Source organism: Poecilia mexicana, unplaced genomic scaffold (assembly GCF_051168715.1).
Source record: "Poecilia mexicana isolate PSO_F unplaced genomic scaffold, ASM5116871v1 scaffold_17, whole genome shotgun sequence".
Taxonomy (NCBI): domain Eukaryota; kingdom Metazoa; phylum Chordata; class Actinopteri; order Cyprinodontiformes; family Poeciliidae; genus Poecilia; species Poecilia mexicana.
In genome coordinates this window covers 26,570,434-26,595,179 of record NW_028263386.1, presented here as the reverse complement: position 1 = coordinate 26,595,179, position 24,746 = coordinate 26,570,434, and the positions used below count along the sequence as shown (strand labels likewise).

Below are 24,746 nucleotides of genomic sequence, written 5' to 3'. Positions count from 1 at the left end.
TTCTCCTATAAACAGTATTTTACATTAAGGAAAAAGTCAAATTTTGGTCTCATCTGACCAGGGTACATTTTTTTAACTTGTTTACTACATCTCCAGGGAATCTTAGCCCACTCTTCCTTACAGAATTCATTTCATTTAACCAGAGAGATTTTTAGCATAAAAGGCCTATTTAAAGTCATACCACAGAAATACATCCCTTTGAGTGGCTGTGTAATAATTTCTAGTGAACCCTTAACACTAACTTTAGTGTCATGGACTTCCAAAGTCTAAGAAAATAAGTATTTTCTAGAAACATGGTCTCTCCTCTGTTCTTAAATTTATTTAGATCAGAATACAAAGAGTTGCTCTTCAGATCTTTCGGCCTACTTCATGTTGTCAGACAGGTTCTGCTACAGTGATTTCTTGACTCTATAGTTCTGGCAGTAATCAGACCTCTGGGTGTGGCCTCTGAATTTGAACCCAAAAAGTTTGGTTATTCCACATTAACTCATGAATTGTCAAAATGGACAACTGAATGTTTATTACACCTGCATAGAGCCTGGTTGGTTTAGAAAGCTTTATTTCCTTTAATAAATGAAGCCATTACTTGAAAACTATTTTTTTTTTATTTACTCAAGAGTTATATAACTTTATTTGTTTGATGATCTGAAACAAATTGATTTGCAGTTATACTTCCCATGGAATATGTGTCCAACAAGCAAAAGCAGCAAAAACAACCAACAAATGATAAAAGAGTACATGGAAGTGGGAACTTATCGTAACATATATCGACTATCATGAGAACTTTCTTATCGCAATAAGAATTGTGATTTGTTATTGTCTCAATAAATTCCAATTAAAGATGCTAAAAAAAAATCAAATTGACAGTATGATCAGTAAGTTTAAAAACATGATTAAAGGCACTTACTGTGCGCATTTTAGTGAGTTAAAAGTTCAAACACCAAAGATATCCTGACGTATTAATACAGACAATGGAAACCACCTTATTACAACGGAACATCCACGGTCTTCCTTATCTCTTCCTTATCTTGGATACAGACAATCAGAACAAATAAATGTCGCTGCTTTGCAAATGGCGGCCAGAAGTGTGACGCACTGCAGGTACTGAACTTCATTTAAAAAGGGACAAGTACAACTCAAACATCCCCTGCCAGCATGCTTAGGTGGGCCCCATGTGGGGAAAAGGAGGGCAGGCCATATGGGTCCCATATGGGTTTGTCCCCGGGTTCCACGATGGCCCCACATGGGTTTGTCCATGTAGGGCCACAGCCTGCATGGGCCCTACATGGGCCCTATATGGTGGTGGCCCACATGGGTTTGTCCATTTAGGGCCCATGTAGGGCCCATGTAGGCTGTGGCCCTACATGGGCAAACCCATGTGGGGCTATCGTGGAACCCGCGGACAAACCCATATGGGACCCATATATCAGCCCTCCTTTCCCCCACAAATGGGCACACCTAGGCATGCTGGCTGGGATCATAGCAAAAGCTAATGCTAATGCTATTCTATAATATCTTGACAGATCTGCATTTTCTTTTGAGTATTTCAGATTTGCTCTAACGGGAAATCCACAGCAGGATTTCCCGCAAATAATTTGGAGTTAACGTTTTACAGAAAAATTAACCGTAAATAGTCGGTGGCCCGCCGCTACAGTTCACAAAAATCATTTTAAAAAATCTAGATTTGAAATTAATTTGCATGTCATGCATTTTGAAAGCATATGTAAAGTTAGATTCAGTCTTTGTAAACATAACACGCAGGGCTCTCGTAACATATTAGTTTGCTTTTGCCTTTGACGGCCAAACAGGTCTCTCTGTAAAGATGAATCAGAAAATTATCAAACTTTCCTTTGCTGTGTGATAAATAAATTTGAGCTCTTGTTTTGGGTCAACTGGTGCCATGGTGACGTGGATGTGTGTAGTGAAAGCAATGTCGTTAGTAGAAGCAGGGTAGCAACCGGAGATGACTTAACCAAACATTGTATTTCCTCATCGGGATGCGGATCTGCTACTGCGAGCCAAGACAGGGAGTTCCCTTCCGCTGGGACGCACGTGCGTTTAAGAGGCTGTTGTGTCGCATCAGAGTTGCGACACAAGTTTTGAATCTAGTTATTGATTCAAAACTAGATGGACACTAACAGTGAGATAGTAACGTACCAACATAAAAAGTGTAATAAAAAGTGTCGAGAGTCTCGGCAGACTCTGCAGGCATTTCTCCCTCCGTGCTGTGAAAGGAGTCCTTCAACCAGAAACTTACCCCGGGGGACAGCTGCTCATCCGCGGCCGTGGATGGATTGATTCATTCGTTGCTGCTGCTGCTTTTCCAACTTTAAACACTCCCAGTCAGGGAGAAGCTCCATATAGAAATCCGGAGAGCAATTCGCTCCTCCTCTGCAACTCAGTGACTTTAGGCATCAGATGAATTCAGCCTTTAGTCGTGCAGGTTTGATAGGTTGACCAAACTTCTGCCCATGCATGGAGTCCGGGGGGCACGACACCAGATAGATTAAAATTAGTTACATACGACCCCCACCTCCCTCCCCCCCCAAAAATGGTTTGATTGCCTTTTTCTTTCTGCTTAACAATCGCAAAATGTTACACTAAAATGGCAAGGCAAGTTTATTTGTATAACACATTTTCACCAACAAGGCAATTCAAAGTGCTTTAGTTAAATGAACAAAAAAGTTAGATTTTTTTTTACGGTAGAAACATATTTATAAGTCATTATTGTGCCAGAACAGAAATGCATACAATGTCCTCCTACAGTTATTTGGTCAAGTGTTTTCTGTTTTCCCCGTCTAGAAATTTTCTATACGAAAGACTATTACCACTGAAAAAAAGAAATCTGACGTGAATTTTGAGAAAAACGTTAGAAAAGAAGAAGAAGTTACAATTCAGACTTTTTTCCTCCCTCAAAATAAAATGAGTCTGAATTTGATGGAATAAATCCTTTTCTTGTCTTTTAGCTAAGTTTGTTAACAGCACACTTTTAGCCAAAGTGTGCTTCTAAGTGTCAAATGAAACTTTGTTTTGTGGCAAACATTTTATATTTTAAGAACATTCTAATTTGTGTATATAGTTTCTAAATGGTCTGACAAGAAAGAAAATTTGTAGTGGGGCCAAACTAAGTTATTCAGAGGGCCTTGTATGACCCACTGGTCACAGGTTGGAACCCCCTGTTTTAAACGTCTGGTTCGACACAGCTGATTTAATTGAATGGCTTGTTATCCACAAAGGACAAAAGATGTTTGATACATAAAAATATTGTTACATAAATATTTGAAGACATTAAAATGAAGTGATTACTACATAAAAATATATTTGTTTTGATGTCGCAGTCATTTCGTAAATATCTAAATCATTAAATGTCAAAACAATTGATCAAGAAATAACTATTTCAATTTAATGTTAAAAGGGTAATACATAAATTATAAGTTTGTCATCATTTTATTAAATAAATTGTTTAATAATAAAATGTGTAAATTATTTAAAATCACAGTTGTACAATTTATTCAGGTCATTATTGATTTATCTTCCTACTACAGTCGATCATGAAAAAGCATAAGTCATCATAGGGTGATCCTGGAAAAGAACACTAAATAAATGAATAATTAAGAAATTAATAATTTAATAAATGCTAAAAATACATATATACCGTAACTTTATAACAAATTCACAAGCTGATTAATGTTTTCATTAAATAATTTTATTAAAAAAAAATATTGAAACATTTAGATAAACAGACGTAAGCAATTATGTCCAACTTATGATTATCTAAATGCTTCAGTAATTTCTAAAATACATCACATATATAATAATCTATGTATTTATTAAAATTCTGACCTTTGGGTAAATGCGGTTTCTTTTACAAAGAAAGGCTCGCGCTTTAATTTAATATTTCTGGAGGGTGTGATCCGACGGAGCACATCATGATAAAACCAGTCACGTCTAATCCTCGCTAGGTGGTGCTGTAACGTGAGATTTGATCCTCAAATTTCTCCGAAGGTTCCGAAGAAGAAGAAGAAGAAGAGCACGTGTTTCCGGTTTTCCTCTGAGGGAAGTATTTGTGAGGTAACAGAGAAATAAAATGGTTCGTAAATTAAAATATCACGAGCAGAAGCTGTTGAAGAAGGTAGACTTCATCAACTGGGAGGTGGACAACAACCTGCACGAGGTGAAGGTGTTACGGAAGTATCACATCGAGAAGCGCGAGGACTATACAAAGTGAGTAAAATGTGTGATGAGATGTTTGGGGGTCTGACTGGACGCTGCGGCGTTCAGATTAGTCAGACAGGAAGGATAATGGAGAAGGTCGAAAAAGTTCAAATGTGGAAAAACGAGTTGTTCATGAAGATGGAAGCAAACGAAGATCAAAGTTGCTATTTATAAGTCTGCTCATTAGCCAAAAATAATAATAATAATAATAATCACAATGTGAGTTAAATTCACTACCAAGATAGAATACTACCGATAAATTCAGTAAAAGTAGTTTTCCGGGTTGAATACACTATATATAACCTTCCAATTAGATTCTAGTTTTACCACAGTGCAGTAAAATTCAGTTTATTATAGCAAATTAATCGTCTAGAATTTTCTTTATACTGAGAAGGCATGCGGCGACAGTAGAAAGAAATGTTTCCTTTTTAACAAGAAGAAACCAACTTGCTGGTTAAAAACACAGAACAGAGGCACAAAATTCACAGGAGTACTTTCAGGGTAACTAATGTTGACATAATTAATTGGAGCAGTAATTGTTATCATCTACTAAATAGACAAACTACAAATAAGTAATAAGTAGTTAGGGGCAGAAGTATCTTCTTCTTCAATTTAAACACCAAAAGACAGGGGCGAGTGTATCATCCTGGAAAATGTCACAAAGCAGAGAAAACATAAAGGTAATAGCATCCATAACTGATGATGACACATAACTGGAGAGTAGTAGGAGAAAGTAACAGAGTGAGAAGTGGTCAGAATGTCCAAGCTAAGTGCATAAATGTTCTACAGACACACAAACACAGTTTGTGATCTTTAAAGCATCAGGATGGCGGTTTCAGGGTTCTTCTCAGCCTTAGACTGGGTCAAGTGTCTTAATGTGAAACATTTGAGTTTTTGAAACTCAATGTGTTTTTTTCTTTGCCGTCTTAATTATAATACATGTTTACCAAGTGAGAGTATTTTATATGTTCAACTAGAGCTGATGGACGTTGTTCAGATTCCCAAAAAGCAGAATCAAATCAGACTCACTAAGTCTTTACCTCATCATGATATAGGACTTTAAAGTGTTAGTAAGGTGTAATGTGTATTCCACCTGAATTAGGTGTGTTAGAACAGCATATAGAAAGGAAATGGTTGGTTTTATTGTAGGTTGTCTTTTTTATCTTTCAGGTACAACAAGCTCAGTCGGAACATCAGAGAGCTGGCGCAGAAGATCAGAGACCTGAATGAGAAGGACGGCTTCAGAGCTCAGAGCACACACCGCTTCCTGGAAAAGCTGTGAGTCACCAGAGGCCATTGGGTCGGTTTGGGTCGGAACTGAAACAACCCAAACAGAACCAGTAAAAGACTGAAGAGTCACAAACGAATCCAAAAGAAAGGACATTTATCAGTAAATGTAACAAAAACACAAAGAACTAAAAAAATTTTCATTTATATTCACATTAGTGTAGATATATTTATACATGTACAGTTGAAATCAGATGTTTACATATACATTATAAAGAGAGAGATCTTTTTTCTTCACCATCCTGACAAGTAAGGCTAAATCTTTCCTGTTTCACGGCTGTTAGAATGACTAAAATTACCTCTGGTTGGTAAATATAATTTGTCATTTGGAAAACCCTTTTTGACCCATATTATGATCACTTTAATTTCAGATTAAAAGTTCCTGAGTGCTTTGGATAACCTTAATCAGTAATGGCTTCTTTGTTCCTGAACGCCATTGCAGCTCAGGTCTTGTTTCGTTGTTGACGATGAAACTTTCTTACAGAATTTTCACAAAGTCTTTTGCTTTTACTTTTGGGTTTAACACATTTCTCAACAGAATTGTGTCTGGGACACAGAACCCATTTACTTCCTGACAAGCTGGACGTTCACTGAGTTTATGTCTGGGTTTTAGGTTTCAGGTGTCTGGAAATTGTGAAAAACAGAAAAAACTTTAGTCTGAGTCAATTATGGTGAGCAAAACGTGTTTTATTTTTATGCAGTGCATGTAAATATCTGGTTTCAGATTTAATAGTTCCTCATTACAGGTAAAATAATGTCTTAGTGCTTCTGCTGTAAAATAGGTATTTCTTTTCGACGTCAAGGGAAGTCCATCGTTATTTTACTACACATGGTATGATGACTATAAACATTACTTTGATCTACAGGTGCAGCCATTGGAGTTTTCTACTCGATTCCCAATCTTTGCAAAGCCTAATCTGCTGATTAGGCATTTTGTCTGATACCTACTTTTTATGTTTTATCTAAAAGTTGCTAAATATAACATTAAAGTTGCTATGTTGGCAGCAGTGGAGCAAATATTGGCTGCGTTTCCATTACAAATGTGCGCAAAATTTTGTCGCTAATTTTAAAACCCCCACAATTTATCAAATACCGTATTTCCATGAAATGAAAATCGCAATTAAAATCACACTTTAATAAGCTTGTTCAATAAGTTATCAAAAAGAATCATCCTCCTACCACTTCCTGTCGTCTTCTTTGTCGTTTCTGCCAGTAGTAACATCTGGTCGTTGATCATGTGACTCGTGTGATGTGAAAGTGTTTCTATTGCAGTTTTGCAAAATAAACCACTTTCTATATGGATAATAAAAAAAACCCACCTCATCCTAGCATAACATTTTAATCAAAAAAATGTTTTGTTTTTTTCCCCGAAATTTCCATAAGCAATTATTCTTTAAATGTCAAATTGCGCACTTATATGGTCGGTGGAAATGTAGCTAATGTTAAGTAGAAGGAAACAATGTCTGTGTTTTAGACCATTGTGGAAGAAGACTGGTTTCACGTGTCAGCCAATCGCCCAAAATTAAGGAAATCGTGGCTGATTGATTGGTGCGGTCCTACTTTGATCACATCTGTTGTTGCCCTCTGACCTTTCCACATGAAGCCTCAGTGGATTGTCACTTGTGTTAACCTGATGCGACACTGTCTGCTCCTCTGGTTGATCAGGTACAGCATCGGCCTGATCCCCACCAGACAGAACCTGTCGCTAACAGAGAAGGTCACAGCCTCGTCCTTCTGCAGGTAAAATCTTCACAAACACAAACTGACGCATAGTTGCAGCTCTGTTTTATCCTGCCTGTTCGTTCACCTGCAGGAGGCGGCTGCCCAGCATCATGCTGAACCTCCGCATGGCTCAGAATCTGAAGACGGCCATTACCTTCATCCAACAAGGACGTATCCTTCAGCCCATGTGTCCATCTGGTGTTTGTTATCCCAGAGAGAATGTAGGTTTGTTTCCATCCAACAATAGAGGTTGATTGGTAGTTTTCCTAAACACGCTGACAGATGTTCGTGTCGGCCCGGACATCGTCACAGATCCAGCGTTTCTCGTCACAAGGTCGGTCTCCAGCTTGGTTTATAACGTCTGACATCCTCCACAAGATATTTTTGTGTATAAAAATCAGCAGCACTGTCTGAAATTATGTCTTTGTTTTAGAAATATGGAAGATTTTGTCACCTGGGTGGACTCATCGAAGATCAAGCAGCACGTCCTGAATTATAATGACGAGGTGAGACTTTCATTCATCCATGAATAAATGGAGGAGCTTCACTATAGCTGCGTTTCCACTAACCATATCTGACCATAACATTCGCTTAATGAAAACATGGTAATTCCGAAAAAACATGTTTTGCTATAAAAATATTTCTACGTTAAGATGAGGTGGTTTTTTGGCCATATTGAAATAGATTAATTTTTGGAAAATTGCGATGGAGACACTTTTTTTGTTTTTACATTTCAAGAGTCACATGATCAACAACCAGATGTTGCTACTGGTGGAAATGACAAAGATGATGACAGGAAGTAGTTGTAGGATGATGGCGAGGCCTGATTTCTTAATGACTTATCAAATGAACAAACTAGGGCTGAAACGATTCCTCGAATGATTCAAGTACCTCGATTACTAAAATTCCTCGAGGAAAATTTACCTGCCTCGAAGCTTCGTTAATTTATGTTTTATTAGTTAGCGCACCGTATTCCGGCCGGGACTTCATTTGCGTTGCGCGGAGCTCTCACTTCCGCCTCTGAGTTGTTGACAAAAGCCAAGTCTCGGCGGCATAAAGTCCAATCTTCAAGATTTTTTTATCGTTTTTGGGGAACCAATAAGCATCCTTAAAATGACTGGGGGAATGCCTGGAGTACGGCAGCATTTCTCCTCCGGGGCTGCTGGTTGAAAGCGAACGGCGGGAAGAGCGCTGAGGTGAGCGGATAGCCTGAACAGGGCGGGCGGCTGAGTAGCTGATGCTTACCGTGTAAATGTAGCTTTACCGACGAACCGCACAATAAATTTCATATCCCGGTCTGAAGAAACGGGTGGCGGAGCGCATCGTACATGGCTGGTAGATGAGTTTCTGAGTGTGACCAGTGAAGGTGTGTAAATATCCCGTATTGCTTCCCCCCGTGTTCGTCCCCCGGTCTAACGGTTCGTCAGTCCGCTGGTCTATTTCCTCCCTCCACCCCATCTTACGTTCGTTCATTCGCCCTCTCCTCCCACTCCAGGCGGCATTTCCCGTATTTTCAAACCCAAAGCGTGACAGGTTAGGTGGCAAGGTGAGTTTAATTAATCTATTAAACTCACTGAAGATGAATACATAAACTAAAAGCTGGATTGTAGACATTTTTTATAAGCATATTTGTGAGCCTGCCTCTTTGTTATTAAATTCAATATAATTTCAGATTTTTCTATAACTTTTCTTCTGGTTAACTTAGAAAGTGAGCTATTATTGTTACAGGTTAGTTTTCTAAACTACAATAAAGCAACTGTTAGGGATGCTCAAATATGAAAAATTGGACTGATATTGATATCTGATAGTAACACCGGTATTATGCCAGATTTACCAATATTTCATTTTATAATTTTTTTATCCGATTACTCGATTAATCGTAAGAATAATCGATAGATTACTCGATTACTAAAATATTCGTTTACAACAGCCCTAGAACAAACTTATTCATGTGATTTTAATTGAATTTCTGGTTCTATGGAAACATTAAAATTGTGAAATTGTGTTTTCTTGATATTAGCAGAATATCAACAAACATTTGCACACATTTGTTATGGAAATGCAGCTTTGAGGGCCTCTTTTCGAGTTATGAAGATCTCTGTCATGTTGTCTTAATGTGGGATCATGACTTGCATTAATGTTTCTGTTACAGAGGGACGACTTTGATCTGATAGGATGAGTGGGACTGAACTGTGCTGCAAAGACAACGGAGGAGGAGGAATGCTTTAAACTCCAACAGGATAGAGTTACGGACTTCTGGGAAAACGTTGGCCTTGTTTACTGTAGATTCCTTCTGGATATGAAGAATGAATGCTGCCACATTCAGCATGAAGCGGTCTTTAAATGTCAAACTCCTGGCTTTAACATTAGGACTGCACCAGTAAATGGGCCGATTTCCTTTAATTTGGGCGATTAGCTGATACTTACAGAGTACCTGAATAATTAAAAAAAAATTATATCAGTCAAAATCTGAATCAGCAGGTCAGGTTGTCCTCATGGACCCATTGACTCATCTGTAAGCATCTTTCCTTGTGATAGTTAAGGGGTTAAAGCTCGTTGAACAGCTTTGAAATCCTGTATCGGTGAAGCCCTGTTTAAAATACCTCAGGAAAATAATTTAGTTCCAGAACTTTTTTTTTGCAAAAAATCTGATCCTTTTAGCTAATTTTTTTGCTTCAAATCACACTATTAACCCTAACCTGTTTCTCACCTCATGGTAAAAATCCAGGTCCTTTATTTTGGTTGTGTTTTTATTGCTTGTTCATAACAATTCAAAAATACACAAAGCATTTTTTGGGATCAGTAAATAAATGTATTTTCTGAAAGATGCTGATTGAATAGTAATACACTTTCTGACAGTTGTGAACATGACCAACCAGGAACTGAACAGGGTCTGATTTTCAGAATAAAGCACAGTAATAAAAATATGTTTATGTATTGAAGTCAGTAACAAATAAATGGTTTCCAAATAAAAGTTACTGTACAGGTTGATTTAATGTAGTTTTCAAATGATTTAATTACATCTAATTTTTATCTTGATTTATTGGACTGGAAAAAAACAACTTGTAAGAAAAACTACAATTCCTGAACACTGTTAGGCCACATAAACTACCTTCATTAAAGTACTTTTAAACTTTATTAAAGTTTATTCTAATAATTCAGGTTAAAAGTGAAACCTAAATATGTTATGGATTCACTTCACTGTGAAATATTTCAAGTATTTATTTGGATTAATTTTGATGTTTATGACTGAAATGGAATTACAGCCCAAACATCATGAATCATGAACCTGGTTTTGTATTTTGTAGTTTTATGATTTGCATTGTATTTTTTTTACTGCTTTAGGATATACCTGCTTTTTACGATAAACAGTTAAACCCAGAGAGACTGCTCATGATGTCACCATACATAATTTGCTAAATCTTTTAATTTTTCAAAACAATATAAATAAACCAGAGTGTTTTCCTCACAGTGTCAACGTATTATCTGGAAGCTGCTTCTTCTTCTTCTGTCGTGTAACTCAGAGAAGCTCCACCTCCATTGTGCAAACATCTGCCTGTGTAAACAACCACAACGGCCCACTGTAGAACATTTGTCTCCGTACAAAAGAAAAGTCCAACTAAACACTGACAGCTCTGGTTTCACAGAATACAAAACCTAAAGCTACAGCAGAGAAGAAAGGTCTTCCTCCACCACAGAGAGAGGGGAAACTTTCCCCCCCTTTTCAGAGTCTTTGTTTAATCATCAAAGCCACCAAAAGCGCACATAGATGATCACCGTGACGAAGACCAAAACCACGGCAGCGACTTTAGCGTAGGTGGAGCGAGTGTTGAGGAATCTGGCGTCGCTGCGGTACTTCTCAGCCTGGCTGCGCAGGTTGCTGGCCTTAGTGTCCAAAGCTGATGAAGAAAGCAGATTCAGGGTTAGCTGGAGTCAGACAGCTGGCCAACCGGTTGGGGTTTTACTCCAAACTGGTTACCGGAAAGAGCTTCTCCTCTCTGCAGGACTTCCTCGATATTTGCCACCATGATTCTCTGGACGTCCTGCAGCTCCGTGCTGACGCTGCTCAGGTTCCTCCGAGCCCTGCTGTCAATGTATGACTTCTTTGTTTTCTGGATATACGTATCTAGAATATGAAAAAATTACTTTTCCTCTCTGCTCTTTACATGTGTGTCCTAAAGTGGATCTAAAAGGCGTTCCCTTCTTTTAATTATTCAATTTTAGAAAACACTCCGACGATAAAGATTAGATTTTAATCAGATATTGTGAATATTCCGCTCCTTCAGATGTTTAGCATAAATGCTAATCTATTGCTTGTTTGCATTACATTTTTTAAATTTAGTTACGATTTTTTGCACATAAAGACTAATGTAGACTTTATCACTTGCTAAATTTAGGAAATGTTCTTTGTGTTTCTAGCATCCTTAATATTGGGGATACACAATGTATCGGGATTAACATCGGTGACGATCCGATAAAACTGGGCCGATATTAACAACCAATGTTTATTTCCATCTAGTTTCCATTTGTATTTCAGGAAGGGGTTGGTTTTTGTTTGGTCATGTGACATTAACTGTGTTTCCGTTGACCAAATAACTGCACATTTTCATATTTTGACAATAAATTTGCGCAATAGAAACACTCCAATTTTGAAATCTTTTTTTAAAGTTTTGCCGCTAGGATGAGGTGGGTGTTTTGGTCAAATCAAAATTGGATTATCTTGCAAAACTGCAATGGAATTTTTTTTTTGTATCACACAAGTCACACAATAAACAACCAGATGTTACCACAGACGAAAACCATGAAGAAGATGACAGGAAGTAGTTGGGGGATGATGGTGTGGCGTGATATTTTTAATGACTCACTGTGTGAACAAACTTATTCACCTGTGATTTGAAATGAGTTCTTGATTTGATGGAAACACTGCAATTCGACATTGTATTTTTTCCACATTAAAACATTTTAATTAAAGTGATAGCGATGCAGTATAAGATTGTGTGGGATTTAACCGAAACAGAGAAGCAATGTCAGCAGTGTGGTCGATTTTTTCACTGTGTCAAAATGGTAGCAAAATCTATATTATATATGATATCAGCAAATTGATAATCAGTCCAAATTTTCATAATACTCAATCTGGCACAGATAAATTGCTACTATATTTGCTCTGAAGAAAGAACAGCTTTAGTCCAGAGTTGGAGCTCATGGAAACCAGCAACCAATCAAAATGTTGTGAGTCACAACAACTAAAACTCATTGTAGCTAAATTTTTTAAAAGTCCACATATACAAAATTAAATCAAACATCTACTGACTGAGATGACAAAGCTCCTCATTAGTGAACAAACCAAACTTTTTTTATTTTATTTATAGAACCAGTTAAGAACTTGCTGAAGCACCAGCACTGGAACCGTTCTAATGGGAAAACCCAAAGAGAACCTTACCAAACTCTATGAAGGAGTATGGCCTTGTCACCGTCGGGACTCTCTTTCCGTACTGCTCACAGAATTCATTGTGGAGGTCCTCTAGGTACCCAAAAGCCATCTTTTTAGGGAAAGAGGCATCACAGAGACACAGGCAGCAAACACCCTGGGATATGAAGTAACTGGGAGGGGGGGGAAAAAAGTCAAACCCATAAATAATCAAAAGGCCTTCGATTCCAGGTTGAATCTACAAATCTCAACTGACCAGAAGTTCACGTTCCCAGCCTCCAGCATGCAGCGGTCCGGGCTCTGAGCGTCGAGTTTTCGGAGTAGCTGCTTGGCCTGACTCTGGTAATGCTGGAGGTCTCTTCCTAACTGGCAGAAAACAGTCAAAGCACATCCATGTTTGTTAGCTGTAGAACCAGTCAGTGAAAACAGCCTCTAATGGCGCAGGTTGTTTAAAACCTGCAGCATTGGTCACATCTGGATGTGACCAAGTTCTCTAAGAGTTCTGTCACATTAAACTTGAACTCTGAGTCATCTGACTCTGTTTCTCATTGTTTACAGATTGAATAGTATCCTTTACTGTCAATGGGGAAATTCAGGTTCAACAGCGGCTAAGTGACAAGATGTAGACTCATGTAGGTTCACACAAAGATAAAAAAAAAAAGTAAAATATACTGTACCATAAGGGCAGGAGCATAGCTAAAAACAAACATAAAATATTTTGCCGTTATCAAAAATAGTAAAATATCAAATAACACAGCTAACCCTGTCCTCACTTCCATAACACATATAAGCTTAACAGGCTGAAACCATTAGGTGGCAGTGCTATGTTCTATACTAAGTTTAGATGTTAAATCTTTCAGCAAAACAAAAAATACACTACAGCCATGAGTTATTTCTATTTTCTTTTCTTCCCTTCATGCATTAATTTAACCAACTTTTGAAAGGAGCTCTGTGTGCAGCTATCGGAGCCCAATTTAGCCCTCATTCAAACCTGTTCATCTTCCTGGATGGACGCAGCCAGCGGTAGACCGTCCGCCAGCCGAGCGATTACCGTGAGGAAGATCATGCCGACAGATGTGGACGCTCAGCGGCTGCTCGATCAGCCAAGACACCGAACAAACTTCTCTCTGCAGTTTACTGCGATGGTGCATTTGTAACGCGCAGGGCGGAAATGGTTCGGTGCACCTTCGAATTAGGTCCGACTGACAACACACGGTGACGACGCAATACAGAGGTATGCTACGGTGGTTTACGTTTCTCGAAAGCTATATTTTTAAGGAATATACAGCTGTAATAATAATTGTGGCTTGTGTTTGACATATTCCCTCGCCCTATTTCGTCACTGTGACAGAGCGCGTGGCGGCGGGGGAGCAGACGGCGCTGAGTGAGCCGAGTCGAGCGGAGCTGCAGATGCTGTCTGAGCGGCAGCTCCGAGCGGACTGACAGCACAGGAAGGAGCCGCTGAGCCATGGATTCACCAGAAAGGTAAAGCTGCCTTTTCCATTTCGCCCCGCTCTCCGTTCCGCTCTTCAGAATAACGTCTCGGTATTTATACGCAGCCGCCGGAATGGCGCCTCTTTCCCCAACCTACGTTATTTATTAAATCAATCTAGCATCCTGTATACACCCCTCCTCAAACACTGCGGTCCACAACTCTCCCTTCCTCTTTAGAAATGCTGTGAAATCAGCCCCTCTGTTGGTTGGAATGTTTTACTTGAAGTTAGCTAGGCTCTTTTTGTCTTTTCTTTATTTTTTTTTTTTTTTTTAAATATATTTACAGTTATAAATGAAGCATTTATGCTAGTGGTTGTAATCGAAACGGGGCCCCGGAAGCAGCTGAGTCCGCAACTGGATTCTCCTTCACCGGCCGCTCAGGAACAACCAGCCCGCATCAGGATGGATCACTCTGGATCAATGGATCAGATGGATCCCACCCTCCATGTTGAGGTCTGCTCTGCAGCATTAGGACGTGGGAGATGGGAGCGCGCGTCCAGTGTAATCCCCTGTTCTTCATAGAAAAAAAAAGAAGAAAATAAACACCATTCACTAATAGAAATGACTCGGTGAGATCCCCCCCTGACCCTCACCCACTCTGAAAGGCCTGATTGTTGCGCAGCAGCGGGCTTGTCGCTGGTGCATTCCCAGTCCCGTGTGTGATGGTGAATCACAGCTAGTTTTATTGTTCATTCAGGAGTAGAGTGGGAAGATTGTATTTTTAATTATTATTTCAAGGGTGGGGCACTTCATGACTAATTGATTATAAAAACTGAGATTAGTTTCACGCAGTTAGTTCTTAATATTCTTTGGTGTTTTATTGGTGATGGCAGACAAATTTAAGAGCAACACCTTTAATTATTAAACTATCCATCATCTGATTATTGATTGTTGTTTTGAAGCTGCTGAGCCACACATTCACTGATGGGCCATGACAGTCTGGATTCCTGCCTGACATTGTTCCCTGTTCTACCCTTCGAACTATTAGGGCCATTGTAGATAGAAAAAAATCTCTGAAATTTTTTAGGAAAAAAAAGGAAATTTTTGATTTTGAAAAGTCAAAACATTGCCAGGGAAAAAACTCATAAAGTTTCTAGAAAAATTGTGGAAATTATTCACATTTGAAAATCAAAAATGTTCTTGTTTTTTCTAAAATAAATAAATAAATAAATAAATAAAAAATTCTGAAGTTAATCATAAAATCGAATATTTTTTTGTTGCAAATTTTTAATTTTTCAAACTCAGAAATTTCCTAGTTTTTCCAGGATATTTCTGAGATTGATCTCAAAATGTGTCAGTTTTTCTTAAATTGTTGTCTTTTCAAAGTCTGAAATTTCACCTTTTCTTTTCTAGAAAATTTCTGAGATTAATCTCAAAGTTTCTGAGTTTTTTTTTTTGTTTTGTTTTGTTTTTGGCAGAATTGTACTTCTTGGTGATCGGCCAGAAAACCTCAGCTGGTGCATTCCCTGGGTCCCGTCCTGTTTAACGTGTCCCTGTCATTAACCCTCCTGCTGTCACTGATGAGAGTTTGCCTTCCTGTTATCATCTACAGGTGTGCCTGTAAAGCTTTGGGCTGAGGAGGAGAGCCGTTCCGGAGGAGATGGGCTGCACCTCTGCCAAGCAGGTTTCTTCTGTTCCCAGCGATGAGGAGGGCCAGAGCAAATCCCACAGCAACGGGGACCTCGTCTCTGGTCAGTCTGACAATGAGGGACTTATTCTGCCTCCTAACTCTTCCTGTAGCTTTAAACAGAGGGTACTGTTGGATGGGGATGGAGGGATCTGGACATTCTTTCCAAAGGGACTGAATCTGCTTGGACAGTTGGAGGCGGTTGTGTCGGACGGTGGCAGAGTACCTTCAGGGGTGAACAAATAGCCCCGCCCCCCTCCGCAACATCCTGCCAAGGGACGAAGAGCGCCCCGCAACAGGAGGGCCGTCGTTATTGTTATGCAAGACTAAAAAGAGGGAAGTGCTGCCAAATTCAGCTGTTATTCAGGCGTCTCCTCCCCAGAGCGGGCGTCGTTAGAGCTGAAAGTAGGGCAGAAAAGAAGTGAGACTTTCTGATTCAGTTCAGTTCAAAAGCACTTTATTTATCCCAAAGGGAAATTAAAGCTTGTCATAATTCATATCGTCCGAGTATCTTCATGGGGATGCTCCACTAGCAATCAGTCTAGTAACGAATATAAAGAATCCTCTGACAGTTGCTGGGCGATGGTCTGATTGCTGTCATGACATGCCGACAGCTCAAAGTCGGGGCACCATAGTCGATATTCCATAACAACTGAATGATATCATCAGTTGTTAGCAGGCTCTGCTGATCCAGCTCCTCTGCTTTTGACGCTCCTGTTTAAATATCAACCTGAGAACGTATAAAATAACCAAAAACGGTAGAAAGAAAACTTGAAGTTACGACTTAATATTATTAAATATACTGATCATGAGAAAATTAAAACCCTCATTAAACCACTGGAGGGAGTGATGTCATTTGAGCGTCCAATGGAAACCAAAAGTCTGGGTCGTCCTGTCACCATAACACATTTTACTGAACGATAAATTGTCCCAGAAGTTATCGCCACAAACAAAAGTATTGTTGTTTTTGAAACCATTTTCATGCGATATAATGATAATTGCGCAATAAAGTAAGAACACATTACATCGTTCTTAGCGTGAACATTTAACAGTGGACCTGGGAGACGTTTTAAACATCCTGAATAAATGAACAAAACAACAAAAGCAGCAGACTGAAGACTATTATCATCCAGTTTTTGGCAGAAAGAGAAAAATGATAAATCATACAAATAGAAATGATTGGCTTTGTTCTAATTTATCGTGTGATTAATTGATTTATTGACAGTCCAAGCTACAAGTGTGTAGCTCAGAAAATTAGAGTAATAACATCAGCACAATATATATTTTTTTAAATACAGAAATGTGAACCTTTTGAAAGTGTTCTCATGTAATCTGCTGTCAGCTGCTCTGGGCTCCTGTTGCGTGAATTGCTGCATCATTTTGTGGTGGCATGGAGGAGCTGCCTTCAGGAGCCCTGGTAGATTATCAATGGGGTCAAAGGTCAGGGGAGTCTGGTGGCCGAGCACAGGAACATTGAGGCATCGGTTCCTTTGGCAGTGAAATTCTGCACACATTTGTAATGTGCACATCACTCATTGATGTGAATGAATATTAAAGAATCATATCTCTAATATTTAGCAACTTTTCAAACAAAGGGGTGGGGGGGGGAGGGAATCAGTATTTGGAATCAGCAGCTCAGGCTTTTAAAGATCGGTGATCGGCTAGAAAACTGCAATCGATGCGCTTCTTATTAATATCTATTCATCCATAAAGATCAGGTTTATGCTGCATAATTCTTCATTCCACCATCAGCAGTTTGGAGCCAGAGTCCAATCAGAGCGGCTCACCTTTCTGCTGCGGCTGCACTCTGACCGCCTCACGGCTTCATCTCCCCCATCTGACCTCTGAACAGCAGCTCCTCTCTGAGTTTATTGTTTGTTTGTTTGTTTGTTTTTTTCATTGAGCTCCAGAGGCGGCTGACGTGAAAATCCCTGGAAATCTGCAGACACCGACCAGCCCATCTGGCCCTCATAATCACATCACCGTCATAGTCGACCAAATCACTCCAACAGAACGAGCCGGAGACACCGAGCTGACCCCGCCAGAATATTAAAAAAACAGAAAAAAAAATAAGAAAAGCTATCGATATTCTGAATAAATACATTTGCAAATCTTTCAGCATCGCATCTAGACCTTTTTAGGCTCATGATTTGATTCAGAAGCCTTTTCTTTCTTGTTCATATTAGAGATTCTGCTTAAATGATGCGACTGGCAAGAGGAAACGACAAATAGAGAAATATTTAAAAATAATTTGCTATTTACATCAAATTCCATCAGTTTGCATTTAAACAAAAATAGTTTAGTGCATCAAATTGTGTAACTTAAATTACCAGCATTCATTTAGATTTAACCACCTGGCTTTTTCTTAAATAAATAACTATCCAAAATGTAATTTTACAAAAAAAAAAAACAGCAGACTAAAATAATTTTTTTGAGCATTTTGAATTGATTCAGAATTCCCAGGAATAGAAATTCTGATTCTCCATAGAATCAGAATTTTACTTTTTTTTTTCTGCGCTTTTACTTCCTGATCTCTCAGAGCTTGGGATCGGACAGATCCCACACTCTGTCCGAACCGGACCGGCAGCTCGTGTTCTGCTGCTTGCCAGCCATTGTCGGGTCGGGCCTTAGAGCCAGACGCCAGAACTCCAGCATGTAATTACTTTGAGGAGAACTGAACTGTGAGAACTGTTGACCTCAGAGGATTGTCCCGAATCAACCCGCCACCACTGCCACTCCTGCTGTGTTAATGATAATAATAATAATAATAATAATAATAATAATTAATAAAGGGGACGGGGCTTCTCTCTGTGTCTGCTTCTCCACAGACGAGCACAAGATGAGAGGCGTGGAGAAGGACAAGCTCATCAGTGGAGAGGAGGCGGGAGACGGCGGCCATGACGGCTCAGTGCGTGATCTGGGTTTAGGTTCACTGCCGTGGATGAAAATGTTTGAAGTGTTTTTGAGTTTGACTTTATTGAACGTCGTGTTATAAAAGAACACGACGTTCTTTATATACAAAGGAAATACGTTTAAACAGACACAGATGTTCTGAAATGTCAGAGCTTCTTTAATTATTATGACTTTATTCTGGAAATGTTTGATTATAATCTCGTTGAATTATGACTTTACTCTCAAAACTTATAAAAACGTTTAGATGTTAATGTTTTAAATTTATCCTGCAGAAAACCAGCAGAGATTTGACTTTCTAACTTGCAGCTAAAGAAAATTAAAGAGACATAAATGCACCATTTTTATGTTCCTTCTTGTATTCTTCTGATTTTAATTGAGCACAAAATCATTACAGAGGCTGTCAGGCTTCCCCTCAGTGTATTATAAGCATGGCGGGCCTCCAGGCTTTACTTGTGCCCCCAACAGGCTAAGCATTGCTTTTTTTTAAGTCTTTTAAAGATTTTTGCATTTTTTAAGACTTTATAGTTGGTGTTCAGGTATTAATCTTCCAAACTTTTGATAACACATGGTTATCAAGTGATATTTTCAAATTTCCTGTCCACTTTAAACATCTTTAACTCAAAAACAACGATGGGCTGCTGGATGAGTGACTGCCCTGGTGCCCAGCCACCGAGCTCAGCAAGCGTTCTGGGGGAAACCTTGGGCTGCAGTAGTGATGATGAGTGCTGTGCTTTGTCCTGCAGGAGAAGAGCGCTCTGCTTGGAGTAGGACAACATCCCAATGAATCGGGATCCAACGGGAAGATTCTGTGAGTCTGAGCGATGCTGAAGTTTGGTCGGTTTTCTCTCAGGTTGAGGTGCTAGAGGATATTTCTAACTGGGTGTCTGTTCCCTCATCCCTTAAGGAGCATCCACTCCTCGGAGAGCCAGCAGGAGTTCTTCCGGATGCTGGACGAAAAGATCGAGAAGGTAAGGGAGGTGAATAGATGGCTGCGGCGTTGCTGTTCCGCCCAATGACAGGCAGGAGATTAACGCTGCAGCTGTTGCGGATCTGTATTTAGCAAGGACATGACAGATGACACAATGATGCATAACAGACTCAATCTGTCACATCCAGTGTATGAGTAATATGGTTACAGGCGAGTCTGTCACATCTAACACAACACGGGGGGATGAGTGACCGCTGATATCCCAGACTCTGTGCCAGCATGCAGAACAGATGGCTGGGGAAGAGTAGGGGAATTGATAATGTAATAAAGTCCAATTCCATTTCTCCTTCTGAACCCAGCACTTAGCCACATCCCTCAGCTTATGTTTTTGCTTTTTATTATTATTATTTTAGAGCTGCAGTATGTAACATATATATATATATATATATATATATATCTATATATATATATATATATATATTTCTTAAACCTGTTACCATGTAATGACAGTGTAACATTAGATAGATAATCTGTGAAGAGATCAATCTCCTCCACCTCCTTCCTGAGATAATACCTTCTTAAGAAATGCTCTGACCAAAAACAACCAACCAATCAGAGCCAGTAGGAGGGTCCAAGCGCTGTCAATCATTCTCATGTACTCACTGCTAAATGTGCTACTGGCAGAGAGACAACTTACTGTTCCAGGAAAAACCGTTTATCTGCCGTCCCATCATCAGTGGCCATGGTAACTTAGCCTTAGAGAAAAAAAGTCATTGTTACTGTTCATTGGTCTCTAGTGTAAACAGTAGTTGCATTACCATTACAAGTGATAATAATGCATCAAATTTTTATATCCCTTTTTTGAACACTCGCAGACTCGAGAAAATAAATAAATAATAATGTATATTTACAAATGTTAAATATTTCCATGTGGGAAAAACTAAATTTTGCAATTATGGTTTTTCCATTAAATGAGAAAGGCAACTAAAATCTCATGTGAATAAGTTTGTTCCCAAGGTAACTCTTCCTTGTTTTCTTCAGTGGTTATTGATGCGACTCCTGTGACATGAAAAAGGGGTCTGCATTGGAGCTTTGCAAAAGAAACTAATTTCGATACTCAAAAAAAAAAACACTTTCCTCTTAGCTTAAAAACTTTTTTTTAATAGAGAAACAAGAATTTTTCGAAATTCACATGTATCCATCAAGCAAATTTGTTTTCGAAATGTCAAATTCCGCAAATATATAGAGAACGCGGCTAGCGAGTGCTAATTGTGTGTGTTGTGTCCAGGGTCGGGACTACTGCTCAGAGGAAGAGGACGTGACATAGCCTCACCGTCCTGGATCCGACAGGATGGAAGACGGGACGGACTCCGGGGCACATGGGGCTTGATCTTGTTTTAATAAACTCTGTTTGAGCATGGCGGAGAGGGATTGGATTGAAGCCGGGACGTTTTTTCCCTCCCCTACCCACAGCCTGAGCTTGGTCGATTCCAGCTGAGATCTGGAAGAGTCGGCCTCCGTCCGGAACGTAGCCGTCACACCGACCCAGAGTCAGAAACACGAACTGAAACGTATCAGTATTCATCCACTCATGTGGACCTGTGCTAAAGTTGCGTCATTTTCTCCCGTGACAAGTCTCTTCCCCCCCCTCCGCAGAGACGCAGTATGAACCTGTTCTCCCCACAGCGCCCCCGTCTGTCCAGAGGTATCTACGTCAAATAAGGCTCAGGGTTAAAGTGTTGAAGTGTAGCCGTCCTGGTCCTTCCCTCACCGAGACACTTTCGCACCACGAAACGTACACAACACACGCACTGGCGCACCAGAGTTAGTCACGTTTCCTGCTTCAGTTTCTGTTCCGTGTGACGACGAGGTGGACGCTGCCGCAGCACACGGACGTCTGTTCCTGTATGTCAGTCACCAGTGTTAAATCTCTCATTGTTATGTTTCTTTGTTTTGACTTTTTTTTTTTTTTTTTTTTTAGGAAAATAAAAAGTGTTTACAGGAATTCGACTGGTTCTGTTCTAGAGATTAGCAGAGGGACAGCAGACACACAAGATCAAATGTTTAGCTATATTAATATTAATATACTATTGGATATTAATATTAATTAATGGTGACATTTCTGGGGTATTTTTTGGTGGCTCTTGGTAGAGAATGTGTCCATGTAAAACAGCATATGGCCCACTGCAGTGTTTCATTTAAAAAAATATATATATATTGCATATTTGCTGAAACAGTAACCATGTCATGACAACACATTGAGAAAGTAAATCTGTTAAAAATGAAAACAAAATCAAGCTACTAGTAACAACCAAGGAGCCAGGAGGCGGGTCTTAGTGCTGTCAATCAGCATAGTGAACACAGCTCAGCCTGACTCCAGCTCCCCCCACGCTCTCTGATGCTCTAAAGCAGGGGTCCCCAAACTTTTTCCTGCGAGGGCCACATAGCTGTTCCTTTCTGTGGTCGGGGGCCGGTCTTAGTTTTTGCAGAAAGAAACCTTAGAAAATTCCGGTCAACGGGGGGGCTGTTCTGCATTTGAAACTGTCGAGCGGGGGGGGGGGCGACGACACATTCGCGCTTTTAGATAGATTTTTATCCAGAATGCAAATGGAAAAAACCGTGAGTGAAACGGTGACTGGGACTGACGAGTATATATTCCATTGAGGGAAAGTAAGTTTCACATTTGCTCAAAAGCCCCCTGGTGGTTGAAGAAAAATCCACATATAAACCGGAAAATACAATATATGAAAAAAAACATTGAATGCTCTCTGGTATGAGCAGGCGGGCCGGATCCGGCATTGTTCAGGAGGCCGGACCAAATGACGTGGCGGGCCGGATCCGGCCCGCGGGCCGTAGTTTGGGGACCCCTGCTCTAAAGCGTCCTCCCAATAACAGTCTGGCAGGAATGAACAAGTTCATATGGGGGGGAAAAAAAGCAAAAACAATAACTTTTCTACATTTCCTGGGAATTTATTCCAAAATTCAGTCACTTCAGGAAGTTATTTTTCATTACATTTATTCTACCTTTGATAAAATATGCAATATTTCAGTACAAAACTAATATTTGAAATAAAACTTGGAACGGATTTCCTCTCTTGTCCTGAGCCCTTGTGGACACATGAAGAAGGGAAACTTCCTCCAAGGAAGAGGAAGCTGACGACAAAGTGGGATAATTACGTCTGTCACGAAATGAAAAGTCACTATTGAACGTTTCACACCCCTCGTATCCATGCCGACACCGCAAGGATGCGAGGACCGCACTGCTCTGAAGTTTCAAACTGTAGAGCTGCACAAGCAGGAGAGGAGAAGCACATTCCACAGAGCGGGATCAACGCTGCTGCTGCTGCCGCCTCTTCCTGTGCTGCCGCCGCCCCACGTCCTCAAAGGGCCCAACAGGGGGCTCGGGGGTCACCAACCCATCGGTCATCCTCTGGTAGACCAGGGTGGAGTCGGACGCCACGGCACACAGCAGCAGAGGGAAGCCCCGGTCCAGCACCTGGCGGATGCTGTTCAGCAGAGAGGGAGAAGCTGAGTTAACAGAGCAACAGGAGAGGAGAGGCGGAGCAGCTCTGCTGCGGATCGGACCTCCTGTGGCTCAGAGATTGGTGAACTGGTAGCGGCAGGATGGTGTGGACTGGACCTCCATCCTTCTCCTGGGCCTCCAGCAGTACCGCCTGCAGGTCGGGAATTTTCACACAGGAGACCTCCTTCCACCGACGCACTGCAGAGCACAAACACACAGCCTGCTGCCATTTATGTGGCCGATACAGAGTCTCTGAAATTAAACACTAGGTTCAAATTCTGACAGATTTCAGGGGTTTTTTCAGCATGTCTAAAACTATGGGTGTACTGATAAATCGGTCCAGATTTCCTTAATTTTGGGAGATCGGCCAATATTTACATGTGAAGCCGATCTTATCTACCTCAGTAAAGGTAAAAAAAAAAAAAAAATCAACTACTGTCCTCTTCTGCTCTGCTGTGAGAGAGGTTTGAGTGACAGACCCACCAGGTCGTGTCTGTACATTAATAGTCCGGAGTCAGCAATGTTGTCAACTCAGTGACTGTCTTGCTATACTTAGCCACATTTCAGATTAAAAAAAAAAAGGAATCGGCCAACATCGGAATCGGAAGATCGCTAATCAGCGATCGGCCAGATCTGACATCGGTGCTGATGGCTGTTTACCTTGTTAATAAATGCGTTGTTTTGTTTTGTTTTGAATCCAACAAGAACTAGGTTCAAACTAGGTCTACAAAAGTTATGGATGGATGGATAAATAAGAGGATCTGTCAAAGGGTCGGATGGATAAACGAATATGTGGGTGGAAGGGTAGATTTATTGACATGGATGGTTGGATGAACATAAGGACGAACTTGAATTGGCTGAGGATGAATTGGCAACTTTTAGACTGTGGGACAGGTAACCTTAGTGATCAAACATGGCGTCCTACTCACCCTCAGTCAGATCCATGTAGACCAAAAAAGCTGCGTGGATCTGCTCACTGTCCCCCACCTGCAGCTCTTTCATCTGCTTGAGCTAAAACAGGAAAAACCCCGCTGGTCAATCTATCTGAGGCTTCCGACAGAGCTCCGCCCCCTCGGGCAGGGTTCCTGTCACTCACCGCGGGATGCCGCAGGATCCAGTTAGCCTCCGCTCCGTCTGATGCTCCGGACATCTTATACTAAAAGTATCTGCAGGTAAAACACAGCAGGTCCAAGAGCAGCTTAGCAAGGCATGGCTGGTGTTTTCAGATTTACCGGCGTTCTGCAGCAAAGTTGGTCCGGGTGGAAACACACTCGTCTTTTCTTTTCCGTACACCGGGTGAAAAAAAAAAAAAAAAAAAAAAAAAAAAAAAACTGAATGTGAACAGCAACTTCCTGACAGACTGAACTCAGATATCACACTGATTCAGCTCTGTCTGTATGGAGCTCCTGTGGTGCCATTGTTTATCAAAACAAATAAATAAATAAACGATTGGGTTGTGATAAGATAAATTACTAATCAGGAAATCAGTCGTATTTAGGGGCAATAGGGACTAAATTAACAGAATAAATACATCATTAAATAAAAAAAAAGAAATGTACCATGAAATAAACAAATGTTTAATTGAATGTTTAAAGAATTTATTTAACAG

The 24,746-nt window shown here is 40.2% G+C and overlaps 4 protein-coding genes across 7 annotated transcripts; 2 read left to right on the top strand and 2 right to left on the bottom strand.

Moving 5' to 3' along the window:
* Nucleotides 1-3,991: 3,991 nt before the first annotated feature.
* On the top strand, nucleotides 3,992-10,198 carry imp3 (IMP U3 small nucleolar ribonucleoprotein 3). The gene is made up of 7 exons (XM_015006992.2): nucleotides 3,992-4,224; nucleotides 5,386-5,493; nucleotides 7,168-7,242; nucleotides 7,316-7,395; nucleotides 7,507-7,558; nucleotides 7,658-7,730; nucleotides 9,377-10,198. Exons 1-7 carry the CDS (start codon nucleotides 4,088-4,090, stop codon nucleotides 9,401-9,403), a joined length of 552 nt encoding a protein of 183 aa, XP_014862478.1. The 5' UTR covers nucleotides 3,992-4,087; the 3' UTR covers nucleotides 9,404-10,198.
* Nucleotides 10,199-10,633: 435 nt separating this feature from the next.
* sec22ba (SEC22 homolog B, vesicle trafficking protein a) lies at nucleotides 10,634-13,800 on the bottom strand. Of its 4 annotated transcripts, none has more exons than XM_088014443.1 (6): nucleotides 13,704-13,800; nucleotides 12,909-13,018; nucleotides 12,665-12,825; nucleotides 11,204-11,350; nucleotides 10,990-11,123; nucleotides 10,634-10,780 (listed from the first exon to the last, which is right to left on the bottom strand). In XM_088014443.1, the coding sequence occupies exons 1-6, from the start codon at nucleotides 13,716-13,718 to the stop codon at nucleotides 10,745-10,747; spliced, it is 603 nt and encodes a 200-aa protein (XP_087870569.1). In that variant the 5' UTR covers nucleotides 13,719-13,800; the 3' UTR covers nucleotides 10,634-10,744. The 4 variants fall into 4 exon arrangements, with proteins under 4 accessions (XP_087870569.1, XP_087870567.1, XP_087870568.1 ...); XM_088014441.1 differs by having other exon boundaries at nucleotides 13,644-13,785; XM_088014442.1 differs by having other exon boundaries at nucleotides 11,002-11,123; nucleotides 13,644-13,785.
* zgc:55943 (uncharacterized protein C1orf21) lies at nucleotides 13,764-21,619 on the top strand. Its single transcript, XM_015006997.2, has 7 exons — nucleotides 13,764-13,886; nucleotides 14,004-14,137; nucleotides 15,699-15,837; nucleotides 18,602-18,681; nucleotides 19,430-19,494; nucleotides 19,591-19,654; nucleotides 20,903-21,619. The coding sequence occupies exons 3-7, from the start codon at nucleotides 15,747-15,749 to the stop codon at nucleotides 20,939-20,941; spliced, it is 339 nt and encodes a 112-aa protein (XP_014862483.1). The 5' UTR covers nucleotides 13,764-13,886; nucleotides 14,004-14,137; nucleotides 15,699-15,746; the 3' UTR covers nucleotides 20,942-21,619.
* A 944-nt stretch (nucleotides 21,620-22,563) lies between these two features.
* Nucleotides 22,564-24,544, bottom strand: tsen15 (TSEN15 tRNA splicing endonuclease subunit). The gene is made up of 4 exons (XM_015006764.2): nucleotides 24,234-24,544; nucleotides 24,067-24,148; nucleotides 23,200-23,335; nucleotides 22,564-23,120 (listed from the first exon to the last, which is right to left on the bottom strand). The coding sequence occupies exons 1-4, from the start codon at nucleotides 24,285-24,287 to the stop codon at nucleotides 22,943-22,945; spliced, it is 450 nt and encodes a 149-aa protein (XP_014862250.2). The 5' UTR covers nucleotides 24,288-24,544; the 3' UTR covers nucleotides 22,564-22,942.
* Between the last annotated feature and the right edge of the window lie 202 nt (nucleotides 24,545-24,746).